The following is a 19,048-nucleotide window of genomic DNA, read 5'->3' as shown; positions in this document are numbered from 1 at the left end:
ACTTAACTTTATATATATATATATATATTTTTGTTGTTGTTGTTTTGTTTTGTTTTAAAAGGGAGAACAACTTCAAAACCAACTGGGCAGTTTGATGGGGGTGGGGAGCAGTCCTACAGAAGGGGGCTGAGACCCTCCCCTTGGAACAAAGAACAAACACAATACAAAGAAAATAACCACCAATGCTCCCGAATGGGTCGGGAGTCTCCAGAGAAGATTGTCCCCATCCTCAAAATCTAAAGAAAAGAAAATGGACTCTATTGGGTTTTTTTCCATTTTCTTCTTTTGTTGTTGTTGTTTTAGCACCTGTACAATAAAACTGTACCATCTCCAACCAGAGCTGGCCGCAGCTAGGCCCTCCTGCCTTTGGATGGCACATACTCTCTACAAGGATTGTTCGGAAAAATAGCAATTGGTAGAAAAATAAGAACAAGAGTGGGAAAGACAATTCCACACGGGGGTGGGGTGGGGACAGGGAAGCAGCCCAAGCTCATCCCTCTCTCTCCCTGAACACGCCCAGTGCTGGAGGCCGCACACTCAGCCCCGGGTCCTGCCCGAGACCAGTCTTCTGCCCTCACCTAGGAAACAGCTGAGGCCAGACTTCACACCTGGCAGTCAACCCCAGAGCCCTCTGCAGATTCCGAAGTAGAATAGGGGGCAGAGGGAGGAGGAAAGGGAGAGAGGAAGGGGTCCTGTGAGTCTGGTGATGGAGAGAGATGGGGGGAAAGGGTTGGGAGCAGAGAGGCTCAGTATCCACAGAGGTTAAGAGCACACAGGGGTGGGCGGCTGGGGGTGCAGGGGGCATAGCTGTAGGAACACACCCATATTGTGCACTCTGAGGTGAGCAGTGAAGAAAGCACGAGGAGGAGGTGACCTCATCCTTCAGACCCTCTCAACTCTCATCAACCCCTCCCTCCCACGATGCTGTCTCTTCCCCAGTAAACACCAATGTCAAGGTAGCAGGGCTGCTTGCTGCAAAGGGTAGGGGGCGATGAAACAGAAAAAACTGGGGGTAGGGGAGCACCAAAGCCTCAGGATTTACCCCCAAACCCCCAGCCCTGGGCCAGCACCAGCCACCTTCATTAGTCACAAGCGGATGGCTCCCACCTCTCTCCACCCCCTCCCCAGTGGTGGTAGGGGAGACCCTGGGAGTAACTTTGTCAGAGGGAGGGAGGGGGGAGCAGCTCCAGAGCTTATCAACAGAAAAACAAAGAAAGGAGGTGAAGAAAGTCCCTCAATACAAGTTGTCTCAAATTATCACAGTGATACAGACTTATCAGAAACCAATGAAATACAAATTAAATACTAATAAAATAAATACTATGGAAGACAGAAGAACACAGGGGAATGGAAGGGGCGCTCAGAGATTTAGGCTTTTCTCCTTTCTCCTCCAGACAGGCCACGGCCACCCAGGGCCCAGGTTTGGTCTTAGTCATATACAAGGCGGCCAGTCCAAGGGACCCTGGTGCCACTTCCCACCACCCCCGGGACCTCTTGTCCTCAGACGTGGAGTTTAACATTCCACCCCCATCATCAACCACACAACAATAACGATGACAGGGAGATGAGAACTAATTGTAACGCCCCCCTCAAAAAAAAATCCAGTCACTAATGCTGGCGTTGATAAGGCGGCTTCTTGTTGGTCCGGATTATTGCCTCATTCTGCGGTCTGGTGCTGGGTGGGGGAAAACATGGGCGATGGGGAAGGGTGAAATTGGGAGGAGAAAGAAGAAAAGGGAGGAGCTGTTTTCCCCATCAACTGTTCCAGGGGTGGAACTCCACCTCGGACCCCAGGAGCCGAAGTATCTCGGGCTCATACCGCACCAGCTCCACAGTCTCAGAGGAGCCCGGGGGGCACTCGTCCATGGCGCCGGGCCTCTCGGCAGGGGTCAGCAGCTGACTGGAGGCCACCTGCTTGTAGAACTCAGCCTTGGGCAAGGTGATAATTTCAAAGTGCGGGAACCGGGCCTGGAAGATCCTGGAGGAAAGCTTCAGCCTCTTCAGGACGTCAGTAAAGAGAAACCAGTTGCAGGGCCTGCAAAAGGCAAGGATGGGAGTTAGGGAAGGGGGTGGAGGGGAAGCGGTGGACGTGCAGGGAACACTCTGGAAGGCTCAGGAAGGCTGCCCATCTGGCAACCCCCCTCACCCCCCACTAAACCAGAGGCTCCTTGGGTGTAGCTGAGGCAAACATTTGCTCCTGTCCGCTCCACTGGCTGGCCCAGCTTTTCAGCTAAATGGCGAGCACTCCACCCATGACTGACCTCTTCCAAAAAGTGGGAGCAGGGGGGAAAGGGCCTTCCAGAACCTAAAACTCTTAGCAGCTCCCCTAGGCCTTCGCCGGTACCATGCCCCAGAACTGACCATCTGCGGGGTCCAGTTCTCCTCGCCACTGACCCTTGCAGCCCCACTGGTTTCTCTTCCCTGTTCGCACTCTGGCCTCCCCTGCCTCCTTTTTCTCCAAGATCTTCCCCAGCAGAGGGGGGCCATGGAGAAAGGCCGAAACTGCGGGTAATCCAAAAGGCATTTCTCTTTGGCTCTGGAATGCATTAGACAAGTTTTTTCTCCAGCGGCAGCACCGTCGTTTCTGCAGGGCCGGAGCTCACATTACAGCCGGTCTGCCTTTGCTGAGCACACCCGACTGGGTGGCAGCCTGGGGACAGCTGAGAGGGGTGCTGGCGAGGCCAGTCATAGGCCAGCCGCTTGCGTGGACTAAACCAAGAAGCAATGCTGCATCCCCATGTCAGTGGTCCCTGCGTCCAGGGCTTTCCCTTCTTGCCATTCAACTGTCCCACGTCCAGCCTTCGCCACTTTTGGCCTGGACTATATTACATATTACATCAGCCTCCTAGCTGGTTTCCTTGCTGCCAAGAGTCACTTTTCTGTTCCCCAACCCTCACTGGACCCTCTGTTACTATTAGTTTTCTAAAAAGAAATCTGACCTGTTCACTCATTCCCTAAACAGTTTTCAATGGACCCCCAGTACCTTCAGCAAAAAAAAAACACACACCAAACTTCAAATTCTTTGGTGTGACATTATGCAAGACCTTCCAAGCATCATGACCCCATTCAACCTCTTCAGGCCAATTGTCACCCAACACACACACACACACACACACACACACACACACACACACACACACAGAGTATCCTCCACCCAAGTGCCAGCCATTTGGGGAAGGACTAGCCCTGTTTTCTGAACTTTTGGAACCTGGGTGTCTCAGTGCCTTTGCTCATGCCACACCCTCACTCCTCTCCTCTCTGGCCTAGCTCAGATGCCATATTACCTGTTAAGCCTCCCGCCAACGTAGCTGCTTGCTCGTTCCACCCTCCACAGTCTCTGGCACTTGGTTCACACCCCTATCATACTATTTATAATGGAGCCCATTTTGGAAAGGTGCAACTGCTTAAGACATGTTTATGGAATTGAAGGTTCTACACAGCACCTAAAACTTCTACCAAGACCCACAAGTCTTATCCCTAAAATGCAACATTTCTTTCAAATGAGTGAAAACTGTCATCTTACACAATCAGGGAATGGAGCGCTCTGAGTTAAGAGAAAAGGACTATAAATACCATACACTTGGATCATCAAAGAATGGCAAACCCTGCCCAGCTGGTGTGGCTCAGTGGTTGAGCATTGACCTATGAACCAGGAGGTCACGGTTTGATTCCCAGTTAGGGCACATGCCTGGGTTGTGGACACGCAGGAGGCAGCTGCTCAATGATTATCTCTCACCATTGATGTTTCTATCTCTCTCTCCTTCTCCCTTCCTCTCTGGAATCAATAAAAATATATTTAAGAAAAGAAGAATGGCAAACCTCCTAGAACATTGACACTAGTGATCAGAATTCAGGTTTGTTTTGATGATGCAGAAGGCACTCTGAACCCCACAAGGCCTCAGCGAGTCACTGTTCCACACCCCCCTAATTCTTGAAAAACAAAATTTTCACATCGTGCTGCAGCTGTGGGGAAGGGCAGATTCAGAAGAGACGCTAGAAGATGGAACATCAGGAAAACCAGCGTTACCCACACCCAGCTCTTGACCAAAAAACCTCCCTGCCACCCTGCTTGCCGAGTGGCGTGCCGCCCAGGTTGCTTGTGTTCTGTCCACACCTACAGCACACAGCCCTGGTCCTTTTACTGCCTGGGCCCAAGATCCTGTTTCAAAGAAGGAGGTGCTGAATACTTTGGAGGAATTAATTAACTGTGCAATACTATATCCCAGAGGCCCAGCCCCGCCCTCAGGGATCAGCTTATGCCCAGAAGAATAAGGACCAAAAGCCCCTGAAACTTGATCCCTACAGTGTCATCATATAGGCTATTTTTATTCTTATCTGGCCATGGGGGAAGGGATGCAAAGAAACTGTGGTGGAATGGTTGGAGTCCTCAACGGAGGAGCTCACTTGAAGGATTCCTAAGCCACTGTCCACTCCTCCCTCTATTGTGGGTTTTCACTTAAAAAAAAGATCTGATATTTTAACAATAGATATCAAAGGAAAAGTACCCTTGAAAGTGTTTGCAAAGCTGTTTGAAATATGTGAAGAAGAGACCAGAGAGAAAATACTTGGTGAAGGCTAAGAAAAAAAGGACAATTCTTCCTTCATCATCCTAACTAGCACTGCCACACGCTGCCATACGGTGAACCTGACAAGAACCGTGGCCCTGCAGGCTGCCCAACAGCCTTCCGAATCATCAAATAGAGACTAAATTGGGTTCAGTCTAATGTTAAGTGTCAGGTAAATTCTAGTCTCCGACAATGGCTGATCCCCGATATAAAATACATGTTAATCTGAGATGACAGCACTGATGGCCATCCTCTCCCCAGCATTAAGTCTGTGAGAAAGCAGCCTGGGGATTACTTAAGGACCCCAGTGGCCCCATACCTATGGCAACCATATGTCCTGACCTTTCCTAGACTCTCGATTTCAAATATTCTGTCTGTCCCCAGAAACCACAAAAATGTTCCAGAGATTCTAATAGTTCAGCAGTCCAAATATCTCCCAGATCATCTCTTTCACCCAGGAACAGCACAAAACTCCTCCAGAGAGTGATCCTAGATTTGGGGTTTGGGAAATAAATACACTCAGCGTATGTAGAGCTTACAGCCCGGCCTCTGTTGTGAACATAACCAATCTGGGCTGGAAACTGAGGATGGTCTTAGTCATATATTATCTTTCTCATGTTGCAGCATTTGTCTCCAGGTCTCGGCTTCCTTCTGGAGAATTCCACCCTCTAAGGAAGGCAGACCAGGGGTTGCCAGGATCCTGGCACTCAGTCCCCATAGGTCTCTCAGACACTTACTTACCCGTGGGACACTGACACTTGGAGGTTGTAGCAAGGGAGAAGAGGCTTGTCTGAGAGCTCAAACATAAAATCATCCTTTTCGCCATCATCTCCTTCCTGATCAGAACTCCCAGGGGGGTTATGTAGGAGGTCACAGGCAAACCCTTCTTTTTCATCTGTAAGGAGAGCACACAGGGAATTAGGACTTAGCTAGATGCACAAAACCGAAGAACAGAAATGTTCCAACAACACAAAGGGGTATGGCCCTGGTTGGTGTGGCTGGGTTGGTTGGTGCTTCATCCGTGCACAGAAAGGTCTCGGGTTCGATTCCTAGTCAGGGCAGGTGCCTGGATTACAACGGGTTTGATCCCCAGCCGGGGCACAAACAGGAAGCAACCAATCAATGTTTCTCTCTCACATCAGTGTTTTCCTCTCTCTCCCCCTCTCCTTTCCTCTCTCTCTAAAAATCAATGGAAACATATCCTCGGGTGAGGATTAAAAACCCCCCAAAAGACAGCCCAAGCCAGTTTGGCTCAGTGGTTGGAGCATCGGCCTGAGGACTGAAGGTTCTCAGGTTGATTCCGGTCAAGGGCACATATCTTGGTTGCAGGCTCTATCCCCAGCCTAGTCCCACTCACAGTGTGTACGGAAGGCATTCAGTCAATGTTTCTCACATCAGTGTTTCTGTCTCTCCCCCACCCTTCTAGTCTCTCTAAAAAATCAATTAAAAAATATCCTCCTCGGGTGAGCATTAACAACAACAACAAAAAGACAAAGGGTATGAAGGTGGGTGATTAGAAGAAAAACAGCAAGCCTACAGAACCCTGGCCAGGGCCAAGGTTTGATAATCCCACGGCACATGAAAGTTCGAGCCCTGGAAGATAGTAATCTTTTGAGGCCAGAGATTCATTATACTACTCCACCTTTCAGTTGGAAAAAAGCAAGGTGATGTGAAGGGTGAGCTGCTCCACTGCTGGAGATGAAAGCCTGAAGATACCATCATGGTCAAAGGCAAGGTTAAAAACACCTGTTCTCCACCCCCACCCCCACCCCCATTTTCCAAAACCACCCCAACTGCCTGCTGGAATCTCCAAAAGCCCAGAGGGGGCTTGGCCAGCTCCCTTGCCCAGATGACTGTGGGTACGGTATATTTCACTCTGTCCCCACCTGCTCCTGCTCCAGCTCCCCTGAAGCTTAGAGGTTAGTGCTTCCCTCAGTCTGCAGCCCCTGGCCTGACGGTGAATGATAGACGACTGACACGGATAAAGACTGGCTGCTCTTCTCAGAGAGGAAAACTTGGGCCAGAAGGCTAAGGGCTGGGGAGATGGTAGCTATCTCGGAAACTGTACACCAGTGATGGCGAACCTATGACACGCGTGTCAGAGGTGACACGCGAACTCATTTTTTTGGTTGATTTTTCTTTGTTAAATGGCATTTAAATATATAAAATAAATATCAAAAATATAAGTCTTTGTTTTACTATGGTTGCAAAGATCAAAAAATTTCTATATGTGACACGGCACCAGAGTTAAGTTAGGGTTTTTCAAAATGCTGACACGCCGAGCTCAAAAGGCTCGCCATCACTGCTGTACACATTGTGGGGCCAGGGGAGGGAGGGAGTGGCAGCTGCCAGATGAGGGGCTGGGTCTCTCGAGTGTGAGCAATACCACAAAAGGTGACAATGTGCATAGGGGTGGTGCTTCTGGCTGGGTTAGGACAAAACAAGGGAAGAGAAAGGGACCTTGGAAGAGAGCAAATTAAAAATAAATACCCAGGGTGGGGTTGGTAGAGGGCTAATGATAGCTTTTTCCAAATAAGCAGCATCTCCTAGTTTAGGCCAATGAGTTCTGAGTCTGGGGGAGGCAAGCACTAGAGTTTGGGCTGAAAAGCTCTAAAAGCTACTAACAGTAACAGGGGAAGAAGGGCAATTTTCACAGGGTCACTCCGGCCTTTAAGAAGAATTAGTTAAATACAAAGCAAATCCCACATCTCTGAGCCACAGATAGGGGTGGGGGCGGGGGAAGAATCCCACCGCAAGCTTACCCAATACAGAACTGCTGTAAAAGTCCCAGGATACACCAGGATCACCCTCTGCACGGCCCTGAAGATCCGAAAGGTGATCTGATAAAAGAAGAGAAGGCAGTGAGACAAGGAGGGTAGGCTGGATAAAGAATCTGAAGCAAAGTACATACACATGGGCTTAGGAACATGGGAGAAGGGGAGGACCACAAGAGGGGCTGGGAGTGATGAGAGAGTGATCTGCTTCTGGCTGTCAATCACAGGTTGCAAGCCAGCAGCCAGGAGCCAAATCTAGCCCACTGACCACCTGGGGGTTGGCCCAGTGTTTTAAACAAACAAAATTTAATAATAATAATTAACATCCATCATTTTAAAACTGAGAGCTTTCACTTAAAAAAAATCCAGATTTCCAACTTCTCTTGAAAAAAATATTAAAAGATCTGGCAACACTGAATCCACATTCCTGCATGTCAACAGTTGGCTGGAGGAAGAGGCGACATGTGCTATTGTCCAATTCAACAGTCCCCACCCAGCCTGCTCTGCTCTCTTACAGGATCAGCCTGAAGGCATTTAGGTCTGGGATCCCTGCTTTAAATGGTGCAGGGCAATTACTCTGCAAGCAGAATCCTAGACCTATCCCAGGACTTTTAATTCCCTGCTGGTTACAATGTTTATTTATCCAAATCATTTTTTAAATGTATTTTATTGATTTTTTACAGAGAGGAAGGGAGAGGGATAGAGAGTTAGAAACATCAATGAGAGAGAAACATCGCCAAATCATGATCTCCCCAATTCAAAGTAAGATAAGGAAGCACAATTCCTGTTTTATCTTTGAAAACCATCTAGGAGCCCTAGCCAGTTTGTCGGCCTGTGGACTGAAGGGTTCTGGGTTCCATTCTGGTCAAGGGGTGAAGGGCACGTACCTCGGTTGCAGGCTGGATCCCCAGCCCTGGTCAGGGACCCGTGTGGGAGGCAACCAATTGATGTGTCTCTCTGACATCGATGTTTCTCTCTCTGTGTCTCTTTTCCTCCCTTCCACTCTCTAAAAATAAATGGAAAAATATCCTCAGGTGAGGATTAACAACAACAAAAAACATCTAGGAGATGGCCAAGTTTATCCTCACAAAAACCTTTCACATGGGTGTTCAAGCAAAAACTAACACCCAAATGCTCACAGCAGCTCTGTTCACAATAGCTCCAAAGTGGAAACAACCCAAATGTTATTCAGCTGATAAAGGGCTAAGCAAATGTGGTACATCCATACAATGGAATATTATTCAGCCACAGGGAGGAATGAAGTGCTAATACATGCTCCAATTTAGATGAAATTTGAAAACACCATATTAAGTGAAATAAGCCAGACATAAAAGGCCATATATTATATGGTTCCATGTATATGAAATATCCAGAACAGGCACATTTAGAGAGACAGAAGCAGATTGGTGATTGGGAGGGAACAGGAAGTGACTGCCTAATGGGTACAGGGTTTCCTTTGGGGGTGATGAGAAAGTTCTGACACTCGATAGTGGTGATGTTTGTACAACATTGTGACTATACTTAAAACCACTCAATTGTACACTTTAAAATTATTAGAATAATAAATTGTGTTATAAGTACTTTACCACAAAAAAATTGTAACCACCTTTTGCTTGCTTGATCTGAGAACAGACATCAGGTCACCACTTAGCCTCCTTGTTTCCTAGCTACGCTTCATCTAGTGGAACTGTTTCAATTTTCAGTCCCACGTGGCCAAAAAGCAGGTCTTTAACAACAAATTCAATTGTGTCATCTGTGGGCACATGGCCCTGCGGTTACCAATATGCCACCTCGTGGCAATTGGCAAGCTGACTTAGCTGTGTATGGTTGCCACCAGCCCTTAAGGGACACATGGGCAACAGGACGGGAGAGTCCACAGGGCACAGATGAGGTGAGAGTGCCCCCTGAAAATGAAATCCCAGGAGGAAGTGAGCAGGCAGCCACTCTTAAAGGAGCAGAGCTATTTTCCCCTGATGGAAGGGTCCTATCCACTCCAACATACCTTTATCTTCACACATCCTATCAGCAAAAATACCTCTTAGCTGTTGTGACCTGGTGAAAGGAGTCCGTTTTTAGCAGCGTTCTAGGAGATGAAGGGTTTCTTCCAGTAGGAAAAGACAGCCAGAGAGAAGCTTTCAAAGTAATGGCTGAGCAGCCAAAATGGAAAACCTTTAGTCAAGTATATTAGATCTTTTGTTCATTCTATGAAAAAACTCTGAGGTCACGGCTGCCAGTTTATGTGCTCTTCTGTACCCCGTCACTTTAGAGTTGATAGTGGTTTCTTCCTAAAGCATTGGTCAGTTAGGCAGGTGTCTATTCTGTGCCTAGCTCTGTGCTAGGTGTGCTAGGAGATCCAGGGATGAGATCATAAAGATAAGGACCACATCTGTCTTGTTCATCACTGTCTCCTTAGTACCTAAGCCTAGGTGCCTACATATAGTAAGAACATAATATATGGGAAAGAAAGGAAGGGAGCCCTAGCCAGTTTGGCTCAGTGGATAGAGCATCGACCTGTGGACTGAATGATCCCAGGTTCAATTCCAGTCAAGGGCATGTACCTCAGTTGCAGGCTCAATCCCCAACCCTGGCCAAGGTGTGTGCAGGAGGAAACCAATCCATGTGTCTCTCTCACATTGATATTTCTCTCTCTCTCTCTCTGTCTCTCCCCCTCCCTTTCACTCTCTCTAAAAAATCAATAGAAAAATATCCTCGGGTGAGGATTAACCAAAATAACAAAATAAGGGAGGGAGAAATTACAAGGCAAGACTACAGACTATAAAGTAATGTGCTTGCTTAACCAGCATGCCGAAACCTATGCGTTCAAATGACTGCAGTCCCCACCAAGAGGTCACACGAGGACTCCATCAGAGTAGCCCTAGGTCACTACATTCCTAGGACGCCTCTCTGGAAACTGCCTTCAGAGCCCCCGGCACATTCCTCTAATTCTCCTAACAGCAAATCTTTGTCATTTGCAGGTGAATTTCCCTTTTTGAGATGGCCAAAGTTAACTGGCATGAGCAAAGATGCAAAAGTCCGAACAGACCCATGAGTGGAACACAGGAAGAAACTACAAGGCTTGCTTGATGGTGCAGCTTCAAGTCACATTTCCTCACAGGTCTTCACATACAATCAGGATGGAGACTGACTTTTCTTTTCCTTGCCCCCTCCCATAACTTTCAGTCCTTTACTCTTATTCTTTCCTGAAAAATAACCCTCAGTCCAGCCCGGCTGACATGGCTCAGTGGTTGAGCGTCGACCTATGAACCAGAAGGTCACGGTTCGATTCCTGGTCAGGGCACATGCCAGCGTTGTGGGCTCCATCCCCAGTGGGGGGCAAGCAGGAGGCAGCTGATTGATGTTGATATTTCTATATTTCTCTCCTTCTCCCTTCCTAAAAAAATGAGGATTAACCAAAATAATCCTCTCTCTCTAAAAAATAAATAAAAACATAGTTTTTAAAAAAATACCCTCAGTCCATCAATCCTGCTCCTAGGTATATAACAAAAAAGCTGAAAACTGGTACCCAAACAAATGCTTGTACCATGCACATTTACAGCAGCTCTAGTCACAATGGCCAAAAGGTGGACACAACCCAAATGTGAGTCAACTGATGCATGGGTAAAGAAAATGTGGTATATCCATACAATGGGATATTATTCAACCTTAAAAGAAATGAGGTAATGAAACATGCTACCACATAGATGGGCCTTCAAAACATGCTATTCCATGAAAGAAGTCAGACACAAAAGGCCCCATACTATACGATTCTGTTTATATGAAATGTCCAGAATGAGCAAATCCATAGAGACAGAAAGTAGATGAGTGGTTGCCGGGGGCTGGGGAGAGAGGGAAATGAAAGCAACTGGTTAATGGGGCACGGGGTTTCATTTTGGGGGTGATGAAAATGTCTTGGAACGAAATAGAGGTAGTGGCTGTACAACATTGTGAATGCACTACATGTCACTGAATTGTTTACTTTTGAAGGTTAATTTTATGTGAATTTTGCCTCGATTAAAAAAAATTGTTTTAAGTACTCAGTGTGAGTGGTCACCATGGCAATCAGAGATTCTCTATTTCCCAGGGTCCCAACAGACCACTCCCCATCTCCTCCAACCAAGTTGCCAGCTGAGGGACATGAAAGGGGAGAAAAACAAAAAAACAAGCGGTCTTCAACATGGGGTCATACAGCAGAGGTCTTTGGCAGGAAAAACAAAAACCTGTGATTCAGTGACCTCAAGTGGTAAATTGCTAACCCTTTCATCAGTGGAAGGAAAAGCAGTCCCGATACTTCCTCCAATGCCCCAAACCAAACGGCAACAACGCCCCCAGCTCCCACATTCTTTCCAACAAAGGAGGAAAAATGAACCTGTTTTCCCTTGGCTAGCTTGGATATTATTCTTCCCTTCAAAGGGTCAAAGGCAAATCAGTCACATGCCTGCCTGTCATTTGACCCTCCTCGGAGGTCTTCCAAAGGCCTTTGGAGGGAGGTTGGATAGCTTGGTGCTCCAAGCCCCAGGATGTAAGAGAAAGGGCTCACTATCTGACCTCTAGTACCCAGCACTGTACCTGAAAACAGGTGATGACTAAATGAGTGGATGAATAAATGCATGAAGGAGTGCCACTACATCCTTCATGAGCTCCGGAGAAATGGGCCTCATTTTAAGCCAACCCAATACAGGAAATCCACATTTATAACCCAGATGAATACCAACCTGCTTTACAAAAGGATTCACGACAGATACCCGTAAACAGTAATATTCCTTTGCGTATTTAAAAAAGGATCTGATTCCCAGACTCCTCCTGAACAAGGGCCTTGCACAAAGTGAGGGAAGCTCTACATAAGGCGCAACCTTGATGCTCTCGCTCACCTTTCCGGCTGCGAGCCCTTTGCACCCTATTGGGATTCTCCTTCATTTTCTGCCCAGTGGGATCCCCACTAGGGGAGGAAGAAGACAACCTATGGAGAGTCTGATCAGGCAAATGCTTAGAGATGAAAAGCAAAAAGCTTTTAAAATACTTCAGCCAGACAGGAAGGGTAAAAGAAAAATCCAGAAGTCCACCCAAATGCATCCAGGTGTAGGGACAGGGAGGTGGGGGAATGGAGGGAACTGCCTCTCCAACCTCCAGCCTCATGGTGCTCCCTAGAGCCACTGAGCCACTCTACTCAGTGGCTTCTTGAGCTCTGAGAAAGAGGGATACGAGGACACAAAAAGAGAAATACTCACTTTAAGGAACCAAAAAAGCGCCTGATGATGGTTGCACAACATTGTAAATATACTAAGTGCGAAACAGTTGTTAGGTGAACTGTACCTGGATTTTTAAAAAAGACCCTGCATATTTCCCTCACATCCCCCCCAATAGTCTTTGGACCCAAGGCCCCCCTCCTGGAAGCCCACTGACTCTCAGTGCCTGCCTTCCTGGGGTGGCAGGCTAAGGTCCTGGCCTCCAGGCTTGTTCACACTTTCTCCAATAGCCAGAGATCTCCCTTTAATGCCACTTTCCCATTTGCATGGAAAAGATGTGGCTCAGTTTTAACATTCCTTTCAGCTCCTGGACCCCATTATGAAGCTACAGCTCCACCCCATAATGTTGAGAAACAATGTCAAGATTTGAATAAAGGTGCTCGGCCTGGACAAGCTAGGAAGTGCAGGAATTAAGAAAAGTCTTCTCTTGCTTCTGCAAAAGGGATTGGCACTCGAGTTAGTTTAAGGAGGCATCAAAAGGCTACCTATTTCTCATAGAAATGAGAAGAAGAGAGAAAAACGTATTTATTTCTAATTTCTTAACTACTTAAAATGGTTTCAACATTCAAACTCCGTTGGAATTTTGGAGAAGGGGTCAGAGAAGTAAAGAATTCGTCTGCTGCCCTGCTGGTGTGGTTCAGTGGTTGAGCGTCGACCTATGAACCAGGAGGTCACAGTTTGGTTCCCGGTCAGGGTACATGCCCAGGTTGCAGGCTCGATCCCCGGTGGGGGGCGTGCAGGTGGCAGCTGATCATCATTCTCTCTCATCATTGATGTTTCTCTCTCTCCCTCTCCCTTCCTCTCTGAAAAATAAATAAATAAATTATATATATATATATAAAGAGTTCGTCTGCTAACTCAGGTGATCAGAGATAGCTTTATGTGGACCCAGAAGGCCCCAAGACCCTCAGGAGCTCAGGAGGACAGTCTCTAGACCACAGAGGCCCTGGATTAGAGCTGTTGATTAGAGACAGAGCTTCATGCAGTGAGTTTATCAAGTTGAGATGCTCTGGATCAGGGGTCCTCAAACTTTTTAAACAGGGGGCCAGTTCACTGTCCCTCAGACCGTTGGAGGGCCGGACTATAGTTTAAAAAAAACTATGAACAAATTCCTATGCACACTGCACATATCTTATTTTGAAGTAAAAAAACAAAACGGGAACAAATACAATATTTGTATTCGCATGTGGCCCGCGGGCCGTAGTTTGAGGACCCCTGCTCTGGATGGTCACCTGTGCCAGCTTTTCCTGGGAATCGAGTGGTGTGCAGACACCTCCACATGTATGCATATAAGAGAGTACATGTATGGTATGTGGGAGGAGGCCACAGAGTACTTGCCTCAAGCCCTGCACTCTGGGAATGGTTCAGCCAAGGGAATAGGAGTCATCATTGGCCCAGGACAAATGGCTGAATGGGCATCACAAAGTGGCTCTGCCCCTTGATGATAAGGGCCTAGAATGCCAGAGCTGGGGGAAAGGAAAAGACAGTCCTTCCCTGAGACAGGGAGAGGCTGGGTCCGGCTGTGAGGCCTGAGGCCTGTACTAGGTGATCAGCAACTGCTGGGTTTAGCTGACTTGACTGGGGACAGAATGGAGGCTGCCTGAGCAGAAGCCAAGGCCTCCCTCAGTGGCATTCCCTCATTCCCCTCCAGCTTTTATTAGCATCTAGGTGGCACTTCCCATCTAGGCTTCCTTTCATGAAGATCTTCAGTTCTGGTTCCTCCACCTAGTTAACCTTTGTTCAATAAACAAATGAGCCCCTGGTTGGGAGCCCAGAACTGTCTCTCTGGGGCATGTGTAGTGTGGGGGCAGGGAGAGGTGGGGAGACTAACCAGGGAGTGACCTTGGGCAAACCCTTGGTCCTGTGGGCTTCCAATCCCAGAGGGGTTCTACCACAAACATCAACACCTCCAAGGAGGGTGAGTGATACAGCTCCGTCTGTCTGTCACTCAGGCAGTCTGAAGAAGTAACTGCTAGAGGGAGGGCCAAGCTGTGATGTTATTGAGGAGGCAGGGTTTCTTCCTTCAAAGGTCAAGATTCCCACTGAGCATGCCCGAGCTAGACTCCCCTCCTTATCTTCCTCCCGCTGCCCAACTCACTATAGCTATCTAACTGCAGACAAACAGCTGCCATCTGCTCATGAGAAAACGAATGCATGTTGGCTTGTGGCCCTTGCCATAGGCCTGAACACCAGACACTTTTCCACAGGGGTTAGGTGAGGATGAGAAAGGAATGGGGGGGGGATGCAGAGGGAACAACTCAGTTACCACAGGCAAGGGCTGTGAGAAATAAAGTGCCAGGAGGGGTCCCAAGGGTTCTACTCTGATCACCAACAGGAGAAAATGCAAAAACAGAAAACAAAACACTGTGTCACTTCTTTGCAACTGATATCCCATTCAAAGCAGAGGTCAATACATTTTTCCCCCAATTAAATCTGTTAGTGGGGCTGCTGTCCCATAGGGAGGCCTGCCCTACATGCCTCGCTAGGAAATGGGTCCCCGCAGGCTAGCAGGGTCCTGAAGAGGATGCATTCAATGTGGACACTCACGGCACAAGGACAAGAGGAAGTGGGCCTTTGGGCTTTTTAAAGTATATAGAGATTTCTGAGACGCTTGAAAGAAAGCCTGTGAAAAGGGCTGACGCCTCTCATGGGAGCTGTTTGAGATGGAGGGAGATGAAGACTCTCTCCTCAGGAATTCAGGACTCAGAAGCCAGCCTCAAGGATGCTGGCTTCAAGTCTGGGCTGTGCTTACCGCTGAGAAAGCGCTTCATGGTATCGCTGCTGGCCAACTTCATGGCTGTCTGCCCCGAGTAGGTGGCCAGTGTGGGGTCGGCCCCATAGGACAGCAAGAGCCAGATGGTCTCCAGGTTGTCGTTGACTACTGCGTCATGAACTGGCCTGTGGAGGTGATACAGGGTGAGGACAATAGGGCCCAAATGGGAACCTGGGTGTCTAGACCTCAGGCTGCCTTGTCAGGGAGAAGTAAAATGAGATGACCCCGGTACAATGTGGGTAAGACTTAGAGGAGAGGAACCGTCTCTGGCCTGCACCCCCCACTACATCTCCCCACCTCCTCTCTCCCTGTGCTCTTCTCCTCCCTTCCATTTCTCTCTCTTATGTTCCCCCCACATATTGAGACTGTCTCTATGGCGCAACGAAGCTCCATTGGTACTACTGGGGTTGGAGAGAATGGACCCCGACTGAGGATAAACTTAAAGCAGATGCTTGGGGTTATGAACAGAAGGACCCAATGACTTCCCATGAGCAGGGATGAGCAGAACAGCTCCACACGTGGTGGCCAAGCAGAGCCAGAGTCCTTTGACCCAAGTCCCCCCACTTGGTATGTGGCTCATGTTTCAATTTTGCCAGGAAGTAAGCCCTCTGATAGAGCAGAAGAGAATGGGTGCAATTTCTATAAGACACAGCAGGTGTCTTTTTTAAAAGGGTATAGAGATCAATCAAGAATCAAATCAGAAAAAAAAAGAATCAAATCAGGCCCTAACTGATTTAGCTCAGTGGACAGAGTGTCAGCCTGCAGACTAAAGGGTCTCTGGCTCGACTCTGGTCAACAGCATGTACCTGGGTTGTAGGATCGATTCCTGGCCTTGGTGGGGGTTCATGTGGGAGGCAACCAATCAATGTGTCTCTCTCACATCGATATGTGTGTGCCTCTCTGTGTATCTCCCCCTCCCTTCCACTCTCTCTAAAAATCAATGGAAAAATATTCTCAGGTGAGGATAAATAAATAAATATAAGTGTAGCCATTAAAAAAATTAAATCTGTATGTTACCCTAGTGCCTGAAGCCTGAGACTCTGCCCGAGACAGGTGCACCACCAGGATGGTTTGCGGAAAGCCTGAGCAGTCTTCCTGGCAAAGATGCATCTGATGGGGTGATCCCTAGACAACCTCAGTCTCCCCCTGGTAAATGTTGTGGACTGGCCAGCTGGGAACACATCCATCCCTGCCCTAATCCGGTCCCCCCTGCAGTCTGCAGATCTCTTCCTAAAACCCCTCCTGACAAGGCCTCTGTGCAACTCGCAGCCTGGCAGCCTGGCATGCTGCAAAGGTCTAGACCGGAGCTGAGCTGGGGGAGGGTGGGAGTGGCAGGGAGGGGAGGGGGGGAGCGTGCCTGGTGCCATCCTGCGCACTGCAGTTCACATTGGCCCCATGTTCCAGCAGGATGTTCAGAATTTCGGTCCAGCCCCGGGAGCAGGCCTCATGCAGGGCTGTGTAGCCGGCGTTGTCGCGGTGATTCACATCCTCACTGTCTTTCTGGAGGCAGTAGAGAACAACGTCCTGTGGGGACAAGGATAGCTCCATGAGCAAAAAGTGGCCTAATTCTTGAAACCACCCCAGTTAGGTTCGAAGCTCTCCAAATGTTTGGGAGAGTCTCAGAGCCTGCCCTTTATTCTGGGGACCAACCGGCGAGTCTCAAAATCTTTTGTCAAGAAAGTTAGCCCTGCCCTAACCAGTTTGGCTCAGTGGATAGAGCATCGGCCTGCGGATGCAAGGGTCCCAGGTTCGATTCCGGTCAAGGGCATGTACCTTGGTTGCAGGCACATCCCCAGTAGGAGGTGTGCAGGAGGCAGCTGGTCAATGTTTCTATCTCATTGATGTTTCTAACTCTCTATCCCCTCTCCCTTCCTCTCTGTAAAAAGTCAATAAAATATATATTTTTTTAAAAAGTTAGCCCTGCCCTAGCCAGTTTGGCTTAGTAGATAGAGTGTCAGCCCATGGACTGAAGGGTCCTGGGTTCGATTCTGATCAAGGGCGGGTACCTCTGTTGCAGGCTCGATTCCCAGCCCTGGTCGGGGCATGTGCAGGAGGCAACCAATAGATGTGTCTCTCTCACATTGATGTTTCTCTCTGTCTCTCCCCCTCCCTTCCACTCTCTATAAAAGTCAATAGAAAAATATCCTCAGGTGAGGATTAACAGAAAAAGAAAGAAAACAAAAACCAACAACAACAAAGTCAGCCCTGAGCGGCCATCACCAGGGCCTCAGCTCTGGACTGTTTCCTCAGCAGTGGGGAGGCATTTCTCATGACCAACAACACTCATCTGGGTGTGGGTTGTTGTGGTGAGAGCCTCAGAGAGGCTCACCTACCCACCCAGAGCCCATACCCTCAGGCCTCGACTCCCTGAGCACTGGTTCCCTAGTCTGGTGCTTTGCAAGGGCAATGAGACATGTGGTGACAAGCATAGCCTCTGCTGGTAATTCAAGAACAAGGAAGAAAGAATTGGTTTAAGTACTACCCGGGGGTGCTGGTTTTCATCATTTTAAGTACTATACCTGGATGCTTATCTCAGCCCTCCCCTAATCAAGACTGTTCCTTGCCCTAGTCAGTTTGGCTCAGTGGATAGAGTGTCAGCCCGCAGACTGAAGGGTCCCAGGTTTGATTCTGGTCAAGAGCACACACCTCAGTTGCAGGATCAATCCCCAGCACCAGTCGGGGGACAACCAACCAATGTGTCTCTCTCACACTGATGTTTTTCTCTCTGTGTCTCCCCCTCCCTTCCACTCTCTCTAAAAATCAATGGGGAAAATATCCTCCAGTAAGGATTAACAACAACAACAAAAAAGACTGTTCTGAGTATAATCCAGTGTGGTCATTTGTCCAGGTAGTAATTATTAGCTTCCCTGGGCTGAGATGACAGGATCAGAAGCATAATTCCAGGCCCAGAAGCATTTTAACTAGTCTGGGATAAAGCTGGTGAATAAGCTGAGGGGAAGGGAGAGGCAAGCCTTCTTTTGAGGGAAGAGACTACAGCAGCTACCAGGGGCCCATTATCAACCCTCCCAGGCCCTGGTGAAAATGGCCTGCTCAGCCATACTGATTGACAGCTAGCTCACAGGATGGCCGGTAGAGTGAGTGAACAAGTGTGCACATGAGCACGTGTGCCTGCATTGGGGATGCTGCCTCAGGGGTGCTGCCTCCTGCTTGTGCCCCAGGGAGCAAGAGGCCCCCGACTCTCCTAACCACTGCAGATGTTCGCCTCTCTCCCAGGCCACAGACTACCCCTCTCTCCCTCCTGTGACAGGCTGCCCTACCGCTCTGGCCCTGTCCTGGTTAGTTTTCCTGCAGTTTCCTGTTTGCGGTTTGGCCCCAGGTTAAAGAAAATTCATCTTGAGGGCAGGGGTTGCTCATCGTTTTCTCTTTAGATCTCCCTTGGCAGTTCTCCAGGCCCCTACACTAGGTGCTCAAGAAAGATAGTAGCTTGCCAGTGAGATACTGGGAGTGCGATAGCCATTAAATGAGTTGGTTACAGCCCGGCCTGTGTAGCTCAGTGACTGAACATCAACCTATGAACCAGGAGGTCATGGTTCGATTCCCAGTCAGGGTTTATGCCTGGGTTGCAAGCTCAGTCCCCAGTAGGGGGCATGCAGGAGGCAGCCAATCAATGATTCTCTCTCATGATTGATCTTTCTATCTTTCTCTCCCTCTCCCTTCCTCTCTGAAATCAAT

The 19,048-nt window shown here is 48.4% G+C and overlaps 1 protein-coding gene across 10 annotated transcripts in view; it reads right to left on the bottom strand.

The window, feature by feature from the left end:
- Positions 1–265: 265 nt before the first annotated feature.
- Positions 266–19,048, bottom strand: part of BCORL1 (BCL6 corepressor-like 1) — a 66,585-nt gene continuing 47,802 nt past the window's right edge. For all 10 annotated transcript variants that reach the window (XM_005872725.2, XM_005872724.1, XM_005872729.1 and 7 more), the window contains 5 exons: positions 16,713–16,879; positions 15,335–15,480; positions 7,328–7,405; positions 5,307–5,460; positions 266–2,035 (listed from right to left, as the gene is read on the bottom strand). In XM_005872725.2, coding sequence (XP_005872787.1) covers positions 1,756–2,035; positions 5,307–5,460; positions 7,328–7,405; positions 15,335–15,480; positions 16,713–16,879 — 825 coding nt within the window. In that variant the 3' untranslated portion in view covers positions 266–1,755. The remainder of the gene's footprint in view (positions 2,036–5,306; positions 5,461–7,327; positions 7,406–15,334; positions 15,481–16,712; positions 16,880–19,048) is intronic.

The sequence above is a fragment of the Myotis brandtii genome, unplaced genomic scaffold, assembly GCF_000412655.1.
Source record: "Myotis brandtii unplaced genomic scaffold, ASM41265v1 scaffold39, whole genome shotgun sequence".
Lineage (NCBI taxonomy): Eukaryota > Metazoa > Chordata > Mammalia > Chiroptera > Vespertilionidae > Myotis > Myotis brandtii.
The sequence above is the reverse complement of the archived record's forward strand: the minus strand, read 5'-3'. Positions and strand labels throughout refer to the sequence as shown.